At 43.5% G+C, this 18,574-nt stretch overlaps 1 protein-coding gene across 1 annotated transcript in view; it reads left to right on the top strand.

Moving 5' to 3' along the window:
• Nucleotides 1-18,574, top strand: part of LOC124545946 (putative fatty acyl-CoA reductase CG5065) — a 140,377-nt gene that overhangs the window by 62,653 nt on the left and 59,150 nt on the right. The window contains exon 4 of the mRNA XM_047124907.1: nt 10,637-10,829. Coding sequence (XP_046980863.1) covers nt 10,637-10,829 — 193 coding nt within the window. The remainder of the gene's footprint in view (nt 1-10,636; nt 10,830-18,574) is intronic.

Genomic DNA, 18,574 nt, shown 5'->3' with positions numbered 1-18,574 from the left:
CATCAGAGTCTCCCTATCCACCTGCCACTCTGTCATCTCTACACCATAATAATCCCACTTGCCCCAGGTTGCTATGTTAGGAAATTAGTTGAATTTACAGTACTAAACATTTTCTGTGAAAGATGATGTTTCCTTTATGTGATTTAACAGCCACTATAGCAGAGATAGAGATCAGGTAGGTTGTATTTGCTACACAAGTATAAAGTAAACAAACAGTTTAGTAAATTTGAAACTACGATTTGACAGAAAATAGTGGCAAGGGAAACATAGGAAATGATACAGATGGCAATAAGAAAGATCAAAACAAATAGGAAACACAAGGCAGCAACAAAAAAGTTGGCCAGCATGAGGTATAGGACAGCAGGTGCCAAGTGCTGATATAAATATGGTAAAAAGAATGTCCTGATGGAATGTAAATATTTAAAGACTGCAGGTAACAAATCACCAAATAGCAGAGGTGCTGAGTCATCAAAAGACTGAAAACTTTGCTGGCTTTCAGACAAATCCTTTATAGAACTGTGCAGTACACATACAGTGACCTGTGCATTGTAGCTTGATTCACTGTTCACCGTCAGAGCAATTTAGCCATTTTTGTGTGTGTGTGTGTGTGTGTGTGTGTGTGTGTGTGTGTGTGTGTGTGTGTGTGTGTGCGCGCACAATATCTGATCAAAACTATCCAGACACCTATTACTGGGCGTCAATATGGTGTGTGTCCACCCTCTACCTTTACCTTTACCTCTACCTTTACGAAATCTGCTGGGATCAATATCAGGGTGTCAGAGTGTCTGTGGAGCAATGGCAGCCCATTCTTTCTCAAGGATCAAGAACGTAGTGGTGTTATATGCTGAGAACTGGAGGGAAGTCACCGTTCTAACTCATTCCAGAGGCATTCCATTCAATTCAGGTCAGGACTCTGGGCAGGCCACTCCATTTCAGGAATTTTATTGTCCACAAACCATTGCCTCAGAGATGCTGCTTTACAACAGGGTGCATTGCCATGCTGATACAAACTATCAATATCATGAGAAGGAAAGTTGCTACTCACCATATAGTGAAGAGGCTGAGTCGCAGATAGGCAAAACAAAAAGAGTCTCGCGATTATAGCTTTCGGCCGTTATGACCTTCATCAACAATACACAGACATACAGACCCGCGTGCGCGACACACACACACACACACACACACACACACACACACACACCTGCAGTCTCAGGTAATGGAAACCACACTTGATGAAGGCCTTAATGGCCGAGAGCTGTAACTGTGAGAATCTTTTTGTTGTGCCTATCTGTGATTCAGCATCTCTGATATATGGTGAGTACCAGCATGCACTCACACACGCAAATGCAACTCACACACAAAACTGCAGTCTCAGGTAACTGAAACCACACTTGACGAAGGTCTTAATGGCTGAGAGCTGTAATTGTGAGAATCTTTTTGTTGTGCCTACAGAAGAATGCTGAAGATTAGATGGGTAGATCACATAACTAATGACGAGGTATTGAATAGTATTGGGGAGAAGATGAGTTTGTGGCACAACTTGACTAGAAGAAGGGACCGGTTGGTAGGACATGTTCTGAGGCATCAAGGGATCACAAATTTAGCATTGGAGGGCAGCGTGGAGGGTAAAAATCATAGAGGGCGACCAAGAGATGAATACACTAAACAGATTCAGAAGGATGTAGGTTGCAGTAAGAACTGGGAGATGAAGAAGCTTCCACAGGATAGAGTAGCATGGAGAGCTGCATCAAACCAGTCTCAGGACTGAAGACCATAACAACAACAACAATAACATCTGCAACTCAGCATCTCTGATATATGGTGAGTAGCAACTTTTCTTCTTATAATATTGTTACATTCCATCCTGGATTTTCCACTGTTTGATACAAACTATCATCATACCCACACTGCTCTTCTACTGTACACAGTACACATTGCTGTAAAATGTGTTCATATTCTTCCACATTTAGTATTTTCTTAAGCATAATAAAGGGCCATATCCTGACCATGAAAAACCCCTGGATACCATAGCACCATCACCTCCTTACTTCACTGTTGGTCCTATATGTGACAGCAGATATCATTCACCAGGCATTCGTCAAATTCAAACTCTTCCTTTGGATTGTGATAAGTTATAATGACACTGTTGGAATGAAATTTTCAGTGGAATGTACCCTGATATGAAACTTCCTGGCACTTTAAACTGCTTGTCGGACTAAGATTCGAACACAGGACCTTTGCCTTTGATGGTGTAGTGCTCCACTGACAGAGCTACCCAATCACGACTCACAACCTGTCCTGACAGTTTTACTTCCACCAGTACCTCATCGCCTACTTTCTGTGCATTGCAGGTGGTCTCCCACGAAACTTGCTAGACTAGCAGTCCTGGAAGAAAGGATATGGAGGCATAGCTTATCCACAGCCTAGGCGATGTTTCCAAAATGAAATTTTCAGTCTGCAGTGGAGTGTGAGTTGACATGAAACTTCCCGGCAGATTAAAACTGTGTGCAGTAGACCTTCTGCAGAGTTTGGAAAGTCAGAAATGAAGTACTGGCGGAAGTAAAGCTGTGAGGGTGGGCCACGAGTCACGCTTGGGTATCTGTCAGTAGAGCACTTGCCCGTGAAAGGCAAAGGTCACGAGTTCGAGTCTCAGTTCAGCAAACAGTTTTAATCTGCCAGGATGATTTACAGTGACAGTGGTTCATCACTCCAAATCATTTGTTTCCAGTCATCCATTGTCCAGTGATGTTGCTCTTTGACACCACCTCAAGTTTCACCCAGCAGTCACTACAGAGATGTATGGCTTATGAAGAGCTGCCCAACCATTGCACTCCATTCTTTTTAACTTCCTGTACACCACCATTGTGCTGCCCCCCTGCAGGTCCGGGGATTAGAATAGGCCCGCGGTATTCCTGCCTGTCGTAAGAGGCGACTAAAAGGAGTCCATCCCCCTCACGGGAGTAGTTAGCGCCTACGTCCGGAGACGGACGGTTCCACGACCTATCATCGTGGTCTTTTTGGTTTTTCACTTCTCGTTTCTTCCTTCCTTTTGTTGGTTCCTTTCTTTGCTCTTCTCCACCTCACTGTCTTCCTTACTCTTTCCCTTGACTTCTCCTTGCCTTCTCATTGCCTTTTTCTCCTTGCCTTCTCATTGCCTTTTTCTCCTTGCCTTCTCATTGCCTTTTTCTCCTTGCCTTCTCATTGCCTTTTTCTCCTTGCCTTCTCATTGCCTTCTTCTCCTTGCCTTCTCATTGCCTTCTTCTCCTTGCTTTCTCATTGCCTTCTTCTCCTTGCCTTCTCTGGTCTCCGCCTCGGCGTTTGAGACAGTCTGTCCTCTTTCTCCCTCTCTCTTCTTTTTCCTCTTCTTCCTTCCTCCCTGTGCGTGCCTGAAGGCCGACCCACGCGTTCGCACGCGTAGCCGGTGACGGGGTAACGCGTAAGTCCCCGCCCTGGGTAGACATGTAAGGCACGCGCGTACCCCCTGGTAAAGGCCAGGCCCGGGGAGGGGTGATTGCCTGAGCTGATACCTTCTGACCATGCCGATTGGTCCCTCCGTCTGTTTCTCGGGAGGTGTGACCTGAGGTGTAAACATTCACCTAAGGCGGGAGTGCCCTCTGAGAGGGTCCCCACAAGGAAGGAGTGCGCCATCGGAGACGCTGGCAATCATGGGGGATTCCTCCGCAATGGATTCTACTCCATCTCTTTCGACTTCGACCCAAAAACGGAAACGTGACCAGCCAACAGTGACAAAAGTACTACCGCCTGCCCCACAGTTCCTCGTAGTTTCTCGATCTGAGGACGGAAAGGATTTTTCCTCTGTCAACCCTTTCGTTATTCAGAAGGGCGTAGATGCCATAGCCGGATCTGTCAAATCTTGTACCAGGTTGCGTAACGGCACCTTATTACTAGAAACTGAGAGTGCCTTTCAGGCACAAAAACTGCTTCGGGCCACCCTCCTGTACATGTTCCCTGTCCGGGTGGAGGCCCACCGAACTTTGAATTCGTCTCGTGGTGTAGTCTATACTAGCTCCCTCGACGGGTTGACTGACGAGGAGCTTCAATCATTCCTCGCTGAGCAGGGCATGACGGCTGTCCATAGGGTCATGAAAAAGGTCAACAATGACCTTGTACCGAACCGGACAATTTTCTTGACCTTCGATAGTGTTAAGCTGCCATCGCGCATCAAGGCGGGCTACGAGGTTATTTCTGTTCGCCCCTATGTCCCGACACCTACGCGCTGCTACCAGTGTCAGCGTTTCAATCACACTCGACAGTCTTGTTCCAATGCGGCTAAATGTGTCACTTGTGGCAGGGATGCCCATGAGGGTGACTGTCCACCTCCGTCTCCTCGTTGTGTGAACTGTCAGGGTGACCATGCCGCATCCTCCCGCGACTGTCCTGTCTATAAGGAAGAACGCTGTATCCAAGAAATTCGGGTCAAAGAGAAAGTGTCCACCTCGGCTGCTCGCAAGCTATTGGCTAGTAGGAAGCCCACGCTGCTCCCAGCGGGGAAATACAGTACTGTCCTCGCCTCTCCTCGGACTACCCGGGAGGTAGCAACCCAGACATGCGATCTGACCTTCAGCACCACGGTCGTCCGTTCGGCCAGTGCTAAGATCGCGCGGTCGACGTCTCCTCTTCCTCCCATCACCCCACAGACACGAGCACCTTCCTCAGCTTCTGCTAAGACGAAGACATCGAAGTCAGATGCACGGGCCTTCAAGAAGGAACCATCCCGTGCAGACTTCCTCCGTACCTCGACCTCCCAGCCTTCGACCGGTCCTTCCACTACACGTCCTTCCAAAAAGGCGCATAGGAAGCACAGTTCTCCTTCTCCGCCACGGCGCATTTCTTCTCCTGCGCCACCCAGCGGTTGCCGCCCCAGGCCGTCATCCGTTTCGCCTGGCTGCACCGCTGGTAGCCGTACATCTGGCCGTTCACTGGCGGAGGAAGCTCCCCCTCCCGGCCATCCTCCCGAGATGGCCGATGACCCTATAGACCCAATGGACGATGACTGTCCGCCTACTGATAGCGGCGGCAGTGCTCGCTCGAAGCCAGGCCCTAAGCGGCCTTCGAGGTGACCACTTCTCTCATCTTCCTCTTCTTACGATGGCACTTATTCACTGGAATATTCGCAGCATTCGCTCCAACCGAGAGGACTTGAAGTTGCTGCTCCGCTTGCACCGTCCGCTCGTCGTAGCCCTCCAGGAAACGAAGCTACGCCCATGCGATCAAATTGCCTTGGCACACTACACCTCTGTGCGTTTTGACCTACCCCCTGTGGTAGGTATCCCAGCTCATGGAGGGGTTATGTTGCTGGTCCGGGATGATATTTACTACGATCCCATCACGTTGCACACCGGCCTGCAGGCAGTTGCCATCCGCATTACTCTCCCCACTTTTACGTTTTCCTTTTGTACCGTTTACACTCCATCGTCATCTGCCGTTACCAGGGCAGACGTGATGCACCTTATTGCTCAGCTACCTGCACCATTTTTGTTAACTGGAGACTTCAATGCCCACCATCCCCTTTGGGGCTCTCCAGCATCCTGCCCGAGGGGCTCCTTGTTAGCCGACCTTTTCAACCAGCTCGATCTTGTCTGCCTCAATACTGGCGCCCCTACTTTTCTTTCGGACACATCTCACACCTATTCCCATTTAGACCTCTCTATATGTACTCCCCAACTTGCACGCCGGTTTGAGTGGTATGCACTTTCTGATACATATTCGAGCGACCACTTCCCGTGTGTTATCCATCTCCTGCAGCATACCCCCTCTCCGTGCTTCTCTAATTGGACCATCTCCAAGGCAGACTGGGGGCTCTTCTCTTCCAGGGCGACCTTTCAGGATCAAACCTTTACAAGCTGTGATCGTCAGGTCGCACACCTCACGGAAGTCATTCTCGCTGCTGCTGAATATTCCATCCCTCACCCTACTTCTTCTCCACGTCGCGTACCGGTCCCCTGGTGGACCGCAGCATGTAGAGACGCTTTACGTGCTCGTCGACGTGCTTTACGCACATTTAAACGCCACCCTACAGTGGCGAGTTGTATCAATTATAAACAATTACGTGCTCAGTGTCGTCGTATTATCAAAGAAAGCAAGAAAGCCAGCTGGGCTGCTTTCACAAGCACCTTCAACAGTTTTACTCCTTCTTCTGTTGTCTGGGGTAGCCTGCGCCGGCTATCTGGCACTAAGGTCCACTCACCAGTTTCTGGCTTGAAGGTCACGAATGACGTCCTTGTGGCCCCTGAGGCTGTCTCCAATGCCTTCGGCCGCTTTTTCGCAGAGGTTTCGAGCTCCGCTCATTACCACCCTGCCTTCCTCCCCCGCAAACAGGCAGAGGAGGCTAGGCCACCTAACTTCCGCTCCTCGAATTGTGAAAGTTATAATGCCCCATTCACCATGCGGGAACTCGAAAACGCACTTGGCCGATCACGGTCCTCTGCTCCAGGGCCAGATTCTATTCATATTCAGATGCTGAAGAACCTTTCTCCTGCGGGTAAAGGTTTTCTTCTTCGTACATACAATCGCATCTGGATTGAGGGACATGTTCCCGCATGCTGGCGCGAGTCTATTGTTGTCCCGATTCCTAAGCCGGGGAAGGACAAGCACTTGCCTTCCAGTTATCGACCTATCTCGCTTACCAGCTGTGTCTGTAAAGTGATGGAGTGAATGGTTAACTCTCGATTGGTTTGGCTGCTCGAGTCTCGACGCCTACTTACCAATGTACAATGTGGATTTCGTAGGCGCCGCTCTGCTGTTGACCATCTGGTTACCTTGTCGACCTTCATTATGAATAACTTCTTGCAGAAGCGCCCAACCGCGGCTGTGTTCTTTGATTTGGAGAAGGCTTACGACACCTGTTGGAAGGCGGGCATTCTCCGCACCATGCATACATGGGGCCTTCGCGGTCGCCTCCCTCTTTTTATTCGTTCCTTTTTAATGGATTGACAGTTCAGGGTACGTGTGGGTTCTGTCCTGTCCGACACCTTTCGCCAGGAGAATGGGGTGCCACAGGGCTCAGTTTTGAGCGTCGCTCTCTTCGCCATCGCGATCAATCCAATAATGGATTGCCTCCCAGCTGATGTATCAGGCTCCCTTTTCGTGGACGATTTTACCATCTATTGCAGCGCGCAGTGTACACGTGTCCTGGAGCGCTGTCTTCAGCGTTCTCTTGACCGTCTTTACTCCTGGAGTGTCGCCAATGGCTTCCGTTTTTCTGCCGAGAAGACGGTCTGTATTAACTTCTGGCGCTACAAAGAGTTTCTCCCACCGTCCTTACGACTCGGTCCCGTTGCTCTCCCAATCGTGGAGACAACCAAATTTTTAGGCCTTACATTTGACAGGAAACTTAGCTGCTCTCCACATGTGTCATATTCGGCCGCCCGTTGTACCCGTTCTTTAAATGTCCTCCGTGTTCTCAGTGGTCTGTCGTGGGGAGCGGATCGAACCGTCCTACTTCGTCTATATCGGTCGATCGTCCGCTCCAAGCTGGATTATGGGAGCTTCGTATACTCCTCTGCACGGCCATCCATCTTACGCCGCCTCAACTCCATACAACATCGGGGTTTACGACTTGCGATCGGAGCATTTTATACCAGTCCCGTAGAGAGTCTTCATGCTGACGCTGGCGAATTGCCACTCACCTACCGGCGCGATATACTGCTTTGTCGGTATGCCTGTCGGCTACTGTCAATGCCCGACCATCCGTCTTATCGTTCCTTTTTTGACGACTCTCTTGACCGTCAATACGGGTTGTATGTCTCTGCCCTGCTACCCCCTGGAGTTCGCTTTCGTCGCCTCCTTCAACACCTTAATTTTTCACTCCCTGCAACCTTTCGAGTGGTCGAGAGCCGCACGCCACCTTGGCTCCAGGCTCAGGTCCGCGTTCACCTTGACCTCAGCTCGCTCCCAAAAGAGGTCACCCCCAGTTCGGTCTACCACTCCCGTTTTTTGGAACTTCGTTCGAAGTTCATCGACATGACTTTCATTTATACAGATGGCTCTAAGACCAATGACGGGGTCGGGTGTTCCTTTATTGTCGAGGCACAAAGTTTCAAATACCGGCTCCATGGCCATTGTTCTATCTTCACAGCTGAGCTCTTTGCCCTCTACCAGGCTGTTCTTTACATCTGCCGCCACCGACATTCTGCTTATGTCATCTGCTCAGATTCCCTGAGCGCCATCCAGAGCCTCAGTGATCCGTACCCGGTTCACCCTTTCGTACACCGGATCCAACGCTCTCTTCAGCAGCTGGTGGACGTCGGTTCTCCAGTTAGCTTTATGTGGGTTCCTGGCCATGTCGGTATCCCTGGGAACGAAGCTGCAGATGCCGCGGCCAAGGCTGCGGTCCTCCAGCCTCGGACAGCTTCTTGTTGCGTCCCTTCGTCCGATTTTAGCAGGGTGATTTGTCGGCGCATCTTATCTCTGTGGCATGCCGATTGGGCTGCACTTACCGACAACAAGCTTCGGGCCTTAAAACCTCTTCCCGTGGCTTGGACGACGTCCTCACACCCTTCTCGGCGGGGGGAGGTCGTTTTAGCCCGGTTAAGAATTGGACACTGCCGGTTCAGCCATCGCCATCTGCTGACGGCTGCGCCGGCGCCGTTCTGCCCATGTGGGCACTTGCTGACGGTTAGACACATTTTAATGTCCTGTCCAGATCTTAACACACTGCGCCTCGATCTTAACCTGCCAAATACTTTAGATGCCATTTTAGCGGATGACCCACGAGCAGCTGCTCGTGTTCTTCGTTTTATCAATTTGACACACCTCGCTAAGGACATTTGATGATGCTGTTTTTTAATCCTATGCCTGTCAGTCTGTCTTTTATCGTGTTTTCCCTTTTAGTTGTTGTGGTCAACTTGTGCCTCGCGGTGCATTCTTAGAGTAGTCAGGGCGCTAATGACCATTGAAGTTGTGCGCCCTAAAACCACAAAAAAAAAAAAAAAAAAAAAAAAAAAAAAAAAAAAAAAAAAAAAAAAAAAAAAAAAAAAAAAACCCATTGTGCTGGACGGACTGCTGATAACATTCTGAGACTCACAAGTGATCCTTGCCCTGATTTCATGCCATTTTTACAACCAGCCTCCACGATGGTTGATGATCTCTGTCTGGCACTACATGATGTCTGCATGGTCTTGGTTTAGCTGTGGCTGTTCTTTCACAATCAACTAGCAATAATCGGCTTGGACAGCTTTAGGATGATTGAAATGTCCCTGATGGGTTTGTTAATCAGATGACGTTCAGTGAGTATTCCACATTCAAAATTACTGACCTCTCCTAAAAGACCCATTACTGCTTCTCTATTGACAACACAATACACCTTGCCTTCTTTTGTACTGTATGGTCTCCTATTGTAATATCTATTCATCAGTTACACATACAAAGGAATGTCTGGATACTGTCGATCAGAAACTGTATAAGCTTATGAGAGAGAGTACTGGAAAGTAATGACTCTGAATTTTTCATTCTCTTCTCAAGATTGGTTGATATATTACATCTGATGCATATTACTCGGTCAACTTTCCCACTTCACTGACTCAAATTGCAACCACCTGTCACTAGAGGGCTTCAAACTGTGCAAACTCTTTGCTGCTAGAGGGTTCTAAATTGTAGTGTGTAATATGACAGCATGTAACCTAGCTATGCTGGTGTACTACAAGACCATCAGAAAACTAAAAGCACACATTTGAAGAGTTTGTCCACACATGGAGCACTCTCTCCTTCAGCATGACAACATCAAACCACACACGAGTGCTGCGACAATCTGACACCTCAGGTTCACTGTCATCGATCATCTTCCATACAGTCCCAACTTGGCCCCATCCAGTTTTCATCTTTTTCCAGAAGAGTACCAACAATGTGGGAAAACATAGATTGCTACTTACCATAAAGAAGACACATTAAGTTGCAGACAGGCACGATTAAGGAAGACACTTGCGTAAAGCTTTTGGCCCCATCCAAAACCTTTATGTAAGTGTCCTTTAATGATGCCTGTCTGCAACTTAACATGTCTTGTTTATAGCAAGTAGCAGTCTATTTTTCCCTACGTTATTGTTAGTCCTACCTGGAGTTTCCATTGTAGAAAACTTACCACATCTTTAACAACTTCATTTTGATAGTGATTGAGTGGTGCAAGCAGACATGAGGCTGTAGTTGGACCAACTAAGTCAAACATTTTACAGTGACAGTATCAATAAGCGGCCTCTCGTTTGGAGAAATGTGTTCATCACTAGAGTGACTATGTTGAGTAATAAATATGTGGACATGAAGCATAAAGACTTAGAACACTAATTAAGTTTGTTTTATTTAAAAATGTTTAAGAGTTTTCACGTAAAAATTTCTGAGGTATTACTTTGCAGCACGCCCTCATATGTATTACTCTATAGCTCTGTAAAATGATTCACCTGAGAGCTCTTTAAAGACACAGAACAGAAGAAATAGAAATTAAAAGACTGTCACTACAATTTAAGGACCTTTCTATTATCTACGATAATACTGAATATTTTCTATCATTATTTAGCTCTGAAGTGGGCATGCTCATTTCATTAAGATTGTGCAGAGTATTTCTGTTTATTAGTGTCTATAATGTTACAAAGCTTTGTCAATATTTGTCATTCTTTTCTCATAACAGTTTGTCCTGCCTTGAAAGACCCCTTCCCAGGATGGGTGGATACCCATAATGGACCTATGGGATTATTAATTGGAGCTTCCTCGGGAATCCTGCGGTCATTGCGAGGTGACGGTAACATGCATACTGATCTTCTGCCAGTGGACTTTGTTGCCAATTCTCTGATAGCAGCTGCATGGGACACAGCTGTCAACAAGTATGTATTGTTCTGATATTGCACATAGTGTGCACTGCCCAATTTAATGATCAGTTGTCTGCAAAAGGCAACAATCTAAGACATAGTTTTGAATGGTTATTCTTTACTTTCTTTCAGACTGTGTTATTGTTATTACTTTCCTTTCTCAGACGTTATGTCTGGTTAAAAATGGAAGGTGACGCGGACCTTGATCAAGCGTGACTTCCTTTTAACTGTACGGTATATGTTACATTGCATTTAGGAACTTTCGAGTAATTGAACATGTATCAATAATTACAGATTTCTGTAGTTGTATATATATGTTTGGATGTAGCTGTATTGTGTTGATGTACTGGTGGATATTGTGTGATATGAATCCTGTAGTTGATAGTATAATTGGTATAATGTCAACTTTATCCTGATGCCACATGTCCTTGACTTCCTCAGCCAGTTGGATGTATTTTTCAATTTTTTCTCCTGTTTTCTTCTGTATATTTGTTGTATTGGGTATGGATATTTCGATTAGTTGTGTTAATTTCTTCTTTTTATTGGTAAGTATGATGTCAGGTTGTTATTATTATTATTATTGTTATTATTATTATTATTATCTTCTTCTTCATCATCATTATCATTACCACTGCCCAGTGCAAGACTGGATGTGGTATTGTGGAACATGTAATGTGGTAACAAAAATATATATGTGGAACACAGAGAAATGAGAAATCATTCTAGTGACGATATGGGTTGCAAATGGGAAAATCCACTGATATAAGTGATTTTTGCAAAGGTCAATTATAATGGCTTGGCGCATGGGCAGGCATCTCAGAAATAGTCAACCTGGTTGACTGTTTGTCTGATGCTGTCGTTAGAACATTGGACTCGCATTTGGGAGGACCATCCATGCCTCTAATCTGCATCCAGCCATCTTAGTTCCCATAGTCATTCCAGTCAAATACTGGGATTTTTCATTTGACAGGGCCTGGCCAGTTTCCTTCTCCATCCTTGAAACAGTACAAGCTTATGCTTCATCTCTAATGATGTGGACATTGATGGGATATTAAATCCCAGTCTTCTTCACTTCCCGTTTTCCTATGTTGACCCAATAGCATCATCAATTATGACTGCAGCATGCACAGGCTGACTCAGACTGGACCAGGAATCAATGAAAATTGTGTCACCTGGGATGATTACTCAAGTTTCTTGCTACATTAGGTACACAGTTGTGTCCTGTTATGCTGTCATCCAGGTGAACGCCTGCTAAAATGTGCACCACGCCACAGACACAGTCCACTGGGAGCAAGTATAATGCTGTGGGGGCATTCATGTGGGCTTCCCAGGAATCTGTGGTAGTAATTGAAGGCACCTAGACAGCTATTGACTATGTGAACATTATGGTGGGCCACCTGCATCTCTTTGTGCTTCATGTCTTCCCAGCTGGTGGCAGCATGTTTTAGCATGATAACTGTCTGCGTCACAAGACCACAATTGTGCTGCAGTGGTTTGAAGAGCATGAGAGTGAACTCACTCTAATATCTTGGCTACCATATTTGCCTTATTTAAACCTGATAAAAACATACTGGGATGCTATTTGGCACCAGCTACATGCCCACAAATCTTGGCTTGTAATTGCATCACCTGTGCATAGATGTCTAGCCCCACATACCTCTGATCCCATGGCATGCAGACTCACTTGTGTATTGCATTCCAGAGGAGGATCAACATGCTGTTAAGCAGATGGTAATGATTTTTTGGCTCATCAGTGAATGTAGCTTATCTACTTGTTTCCAGTGATAAGTCTTCCATCACGCCATTTTGTATCTATCCTTATTCAAAATACTGTGATAAAAGATTTATTTAACTGAATGAGGTTAATAGTATGATCAACTGAAGTGTGTGATAAAAAGTGAATCTTGAATTCCTGAAACTGCAATTACCTTCCTCTAAGTTACAGAAAGAAAGAGAGAGACACAGGTATAAGAAGAAATAGACCAGAGACAGGCATTACCAACAGCAATCTACAACATGCATGTAAAACTGAACAGATCAAATAAGCACAAAACCCAGTCTGTGAGATATGAAGGCTAGAGCTTGATTGTCTTATCAGATGACATTTATGATTCCAGAATATGAAAAGTAATGAGTAGTATTATTTTTATCATTCACTCACAGCTAATAAAAGGAAAATACAGGATATAGAGTATTAATACATTCATCTGATGCACAACATTTGCGGCAATTACCAAGATATTGGTCTGCATAACAACATGATATGTGGTCATCTAACCAGAAAACGTTTTTTGGACATGGTAATGGCTCTGGAAGCTATCCTATTATTAAGTCACAATAATTAGAAAAGAATTTACGTGCAAAATGGTGTCAAAATACACAGGTAATCATTTTAAGTATACAAACAAGGGGTCTCTCCCTCATAGTTGGTGCAACAGACAACACCAAAGTGCATTTGCTTTGCCTGGAGTGAACATCACTATATATTGTAATTACTGCAGTAAATACTCAAAGTGGGCACCACTGGCTTGACAGCATAACTCAAGCCATCGAACCACAGAATGATGGATATTGGGTAATGTTTCATTGGCTTGATCTCGGACATCTCCTGCAGCAACAACAATTCGAGCTATGTGTTCTTCCATAGTGTTTACAGGAATTTGTTACACAAGAGCCCTCGCATGGCTCCAAAGATAAAAATCAGCTGGTATGAGGTCTGAGGATCTTGCAGGCCAGTGAAAAGGTCTATTATGTCCAGTTCAGTGTCAAGGATATTGTCTGTCCAAGCATCTTCTCACTCAATTTGTGAAATGGGAAGGCACCCCATGATACTGGAAGCACATTTGTCTTCTGGTTTGAAGTGGCACATCTTCATGAAGACCAGGAAGAAAATGTTTCAGAAATACACAGTAAACACAACCAGTGGAAGAGTGGTGTGAAAGAATGTAAGACTGCACTACTTGGTTGTGAATAATTCCAGCCCAAACATTAACTGAAAATCATTCCTTAAAAAGTTGAACAGCCGTACCTGAATGATTTTCACAAGACCATCCATGAGAGTTGCGACTGTTGAACACTCACTCATGGGTGAAAGTCAGTTCATCAGTCCACAGAACAGTGTTTGCATGGTCAGGAGTTAGCATTCTTTGCTGTAAAAACCATATGACAAAGCCATTCTGAATTGGAAAATCAGTGGGTAGACGGTCCTGTACCTTATACGACTTGTAGGGATGACAATGATCATCACACAGAGTTCTCCAAACACTGCTAGAATTAGGATTTACAGCACGGGCAATGGAGCGTACGCTATCTGAAATGAAATACTGTTGTCGAGTATTTGTAGAACTCATTCCTCGAAAATTTGATTATGTACACTCTGTGATCACCTCAAGCATGGAAATCTCCCTGTAATGTGCCTCTTTGATGGAGATGATGACCGAGAGGAGAGAGAGAGAGAGAGAGAGAGAGAGAGAGAGAGAGAGAGAGAGAGAGAATTAAACTTACGGATATGTACCACCAGTTATCACATTGCCAGTCAGACTGATGACTTTTTGAGGTAAATATGCATCAGAGACCCCATATTCATTTACTTAAATGATTGCCTATGTCCAACCTATTATCCCACAAATCTTCTGTACTTATTTCTGAAAAACCTGGTATCTGTAAGAACAAAGCAAAAATGTTCTCTAACATTATTATTTATTATTCATGGACATGTGGTATAAATGACTTATTCCACTAACTGTACCAGATAGTAGTTATAAATAGGTGTCTCTGACTATCAAACTTGGTAAATTTGTGGCAATGGCTTAAAGTACTGAGGTTTAAAAGATAAAGTCAATTACAGATTACCTGTACTCATATCTAATACAAAAATGTGTGAACAATATTGGTTAGTGCTAGTAAACCTGCTAAATTTAAGATAACAAATGTGTCCACTAATCCACAAATCACAAACATATATCATGAATCTCTTAACAGTGTATATTTTCTATTCATCAAAAGCATCCATTTACGAAATACAGTAAGAGAAACTTGTAAAACAGATGTATTCTCTGCATAAGTATTATAATGAAACATTTGACTGAATTAGTGTCCTTTACGACGGTTGACTCAACTAAATCACTTATTTATTTGACTGAACTAGTGTCCTGTACAATGGTTGCTTTAAAATATAATAATCAAAACCAAAGAACAAATATGAGCACATCTCCAAAAAGCAGGAGCTTTGTGTTGACAGAACTGAAGTTACATGCAAGCACATAAAGCTTTTTCAACATTTCCACTATTTTAGTGACAGGTTTTGCCCTTTTACAATGCCAAATTTTGAATGCAAAGGAACAAATAAATTCTTGTGATATAAGGTCACCTGCATAAACAGCATCCGTATAACCAACTACCTACATTTGGGGTACTCTATACATTAACCTTTTATTTTGATCAGTTGATGGAAAATTATCTTTACCATTTACTAATTTGCATTATTATCATCATTCAAAAACTTGCTCACACTTTTCACTGCAAACAAAATATCTGGTTGCATGACAACGGAAAAAACCAGAGTGATTCAATTTTTGCACAGTACGATATTCTATCAACCTCAGATACTTTGTTAGTGGGTAATAAACTGACATGAGGATTGAGGATTGGCTGGAACACTCAAACAATTTACATGGACCATTCTGAACTTCTCAATTATTCTTCTCATGTACTCACATTGATGTATTAACATCTTCTTTCTTGCACAGTCTCCTCAATTTCCATGCCAACTAAACAATGACTATCTCAGATTCTAATACAAAATGATCCTTTTAGTGATGTGACAACCAATTTTACTAATCATTTTCCTGTACTTTGAGGTTGTAAGTCACTCATCTACAAATAACTTTAACGAAACAACTTCACTACTGATTGTGGCACAGAATAAGCATGAGTCAGTGTCATTTGCTTGAAAATTACACTTCAAAAGAAAATCTAGAAGGTGGTGCACAGACCACTGATCTGATAGTGCCCACATATCACCAATCATTCTTGTAAAAGAGAGGTTTTCTTTAGTCATATTTCATTCCCTCCAGAAAGCAAAGCATCAGCCCTTGTATAACTTCACTCTTACTAGCCAGGCAAGTGTAACTATCACCGGGGTGAGGGCATCCCAATTCATAACAACAACTTGTCTCATGGTACATTATTTTTGAACTTATGCAAATATGCAGTCATGACAAGGAAATTTACATGTGCGCCTGCAGGGAACAACATTATTCTGACATCAGTGTTTCATGTATCCTACAGTACATATCCCAAATCAGTGAGCTTCATCAGCCTCTTCAGTAGAGTGCTGAACTTTTGGAGTTGAAGGTAACCAACAATTTTGTGTGTTTCTGTGGACATGAAAGCATTTACTTTATCCTCATCGGTCAATAACAATATTCCAAAATCTTATGCAGTAATCATTTTATTGCATACAAACATTTTTTGTTCTTGTCTCATAGACCTTGTTGTAAACATTCACTGTCCCTACTCTGAGAAGGTCTCGAATTAAACCTAGAATGGATCGAACAGGAACAGGTAGGAAGCACAAATTACAGAGTGAGATGTGGCAGTTTGCATATAGCTGGACCAATTTTTTTTCCCTTGCGTAGTCTGTGAGAGGTTTGTGGCCTGCTATACCAGAAAGTCTGTACAACCTGGTTCGAGAAACGTCTAGCTTTCTTTAGGTTGTGTGGCAGTTTCTCAAGCTTACAGACCACAGGATTCTTTGTGTCAATCACCAGCCCTTCAGGTACTTCTATATATATATATTTCTTCCTCAAGGTAGCCATATAGAAATTCAGTATGAAAAGTGAACTGTATCACTTCCAGTTCTTTGTTTGTGGAATGAATCATACCATATGACTGCAAAAAGGAAGGTCTCATTGCAATTGACCCTGTATTGCTGTTTGAAGCTTGTCACACTTTGTATCTTGTAATCTTACCATTTGTGTCGGACAAGACAATTAAAACACACTTGAGACAATAACTTGCTGACTGTTGGATTTAGAGCTGACCTTCCAAGTTTTGTTGTACTCGTGAGCATTCATTTCTTTTAACTAACTCCATCTGAGCAGGCCTCGAAGGGTCAACAGTACTGACTGATTGTCATCCCCCCCTCAGCCCACAGGCATCACTGGATGCGGATATGGAGAAGGATGTGGTCAGCACACCGCTCTCCCATCCGTTGTCAGTTTTTGTGACCAGAGCCACTATTTCCCCATCAAGTAGTTCCTCAATTGGCTTCACAAGGCTTGAGTGCACTTCACTTGCCAGTAAAGTGCTAACCAAGCCCAACAATTACCGTCCAATCTCCCTTCTAACAGCTTTATCCAAAATTTTTGAGAAAGTAATGTATTCAAGAGTAGCTTCACATATCTGTAACAATGAAGTACTAACAAAATGTCAGTTTGGTTACCAGAAAGGTTTTTCAACAGAAAATGCCATATATGCTTTCACCAATCAAATTTTGAATGATCTGAATAACCGAACACCACCCATTGGGATTTTTTGTGATCTCTCAAAGGCTTTTGATTGTGTAAATCATGAAATTCTGCTAGACAAGCTCAAGTATTGTGGCATGAGTGGGACAGTGCACAAATGGTTTAATTCATACCTAACTGGAAGAGTGCAGAAAGTTGAAATAAGTAGTTCTCATAATATGCAAAGATCAGCACATTCCTCAAACTGGGGAACTATCAAGAATGGGGTTCCACAAGGGTCAGTCTTGGGTCCTTTGTTGTTATTAATATATATTAATGACTTGCCATTCTATATTCATGAAGAGGCAAAGTTAGTTCTCTTTGCTGATGATACAAGTATAGTAATCACACCTGACAAACAAGACTTAACTGATGAAATTGTCAATACTGTCTTTCAGAAAATTACTAAGTGGTTCCTTGTAAACGGACTCTCACTGAATTTGGATAAAACACAGTACATACAGTTCCGTACAGTGAATGGTATGACGCCATTAATAAATATAGACCTTAATCATAAGCGTATAGCTAAGGTAGAATATTCCAAATTTTTAGGTGTGTCCATTGATGAGAGATTAAATTGGAAGAAACACATTGACGATCTGCTGAAACGTTTGAGTTCAGCTACTTATGCAATAAGGGTCATTGCAAATTTTGGTGATAAACATCTTAGTAAATTAGCTTACTATGCCTATTTTCACTCGTTGCTTTCATACGGCATCATATTTTGGGGTAATTCATCACTGAGGAATAAAGTATTTATTGCACAAAAGCGTGTAATCAGAATAATAGCTGGAGTCCACCCAAGATCATCCTGCAGACATTTATTTAAGGATCTAGGGATATTCACAGTAGCTTCTCAGTATATATACTCTCTTATGAAATTTGTTATTAACAACCAAACCCAATTCAAAAGTAATAGCAGTGTGCATAACTACAATACTAGGAGAAAGGATGATCTTCACTATTCAAGATTAAATCTAACTTTGGCACAGAAAGGGGTGAATTATACTGGCACTAAAGTCTTTGGTCACTTACCAAATAGTATCAAAAGTCTGACAGATAACCAACAAGTATTTAAGAAGAAATTAAAAGAATTTCTGAATGACAACTCCTTCTACTCCATAGAGGAATTTTTAGATATAAATTAAAAATATATATATATACATAAATTAAAAAACACAAAAAATGAAAAAGTTGTTATATTAACTTAAGTATGTTGTTAAATTAACTTAATTATGTCATGTATTGGAA

Source organism: Schistocerca americana, chromosome 8 (assembly GCF_021461395.2).
Source record: "Schistocerca americana isolate TAMUIC-IGC-003095 chromosome 8, iqSchAmer2.1, whole genome shotgun sequence".
Lineage (NCBI taxonomy): Eukaryota > Metazoa > Arthropoda > Insecta > Orthoptera > Acrididae > Schistocerca > Schistocerca americana.
Note: the sequence above shows the minus strand (reverse complement) of the source record. Positions and strands in the feature narration are given on the sequence as shown.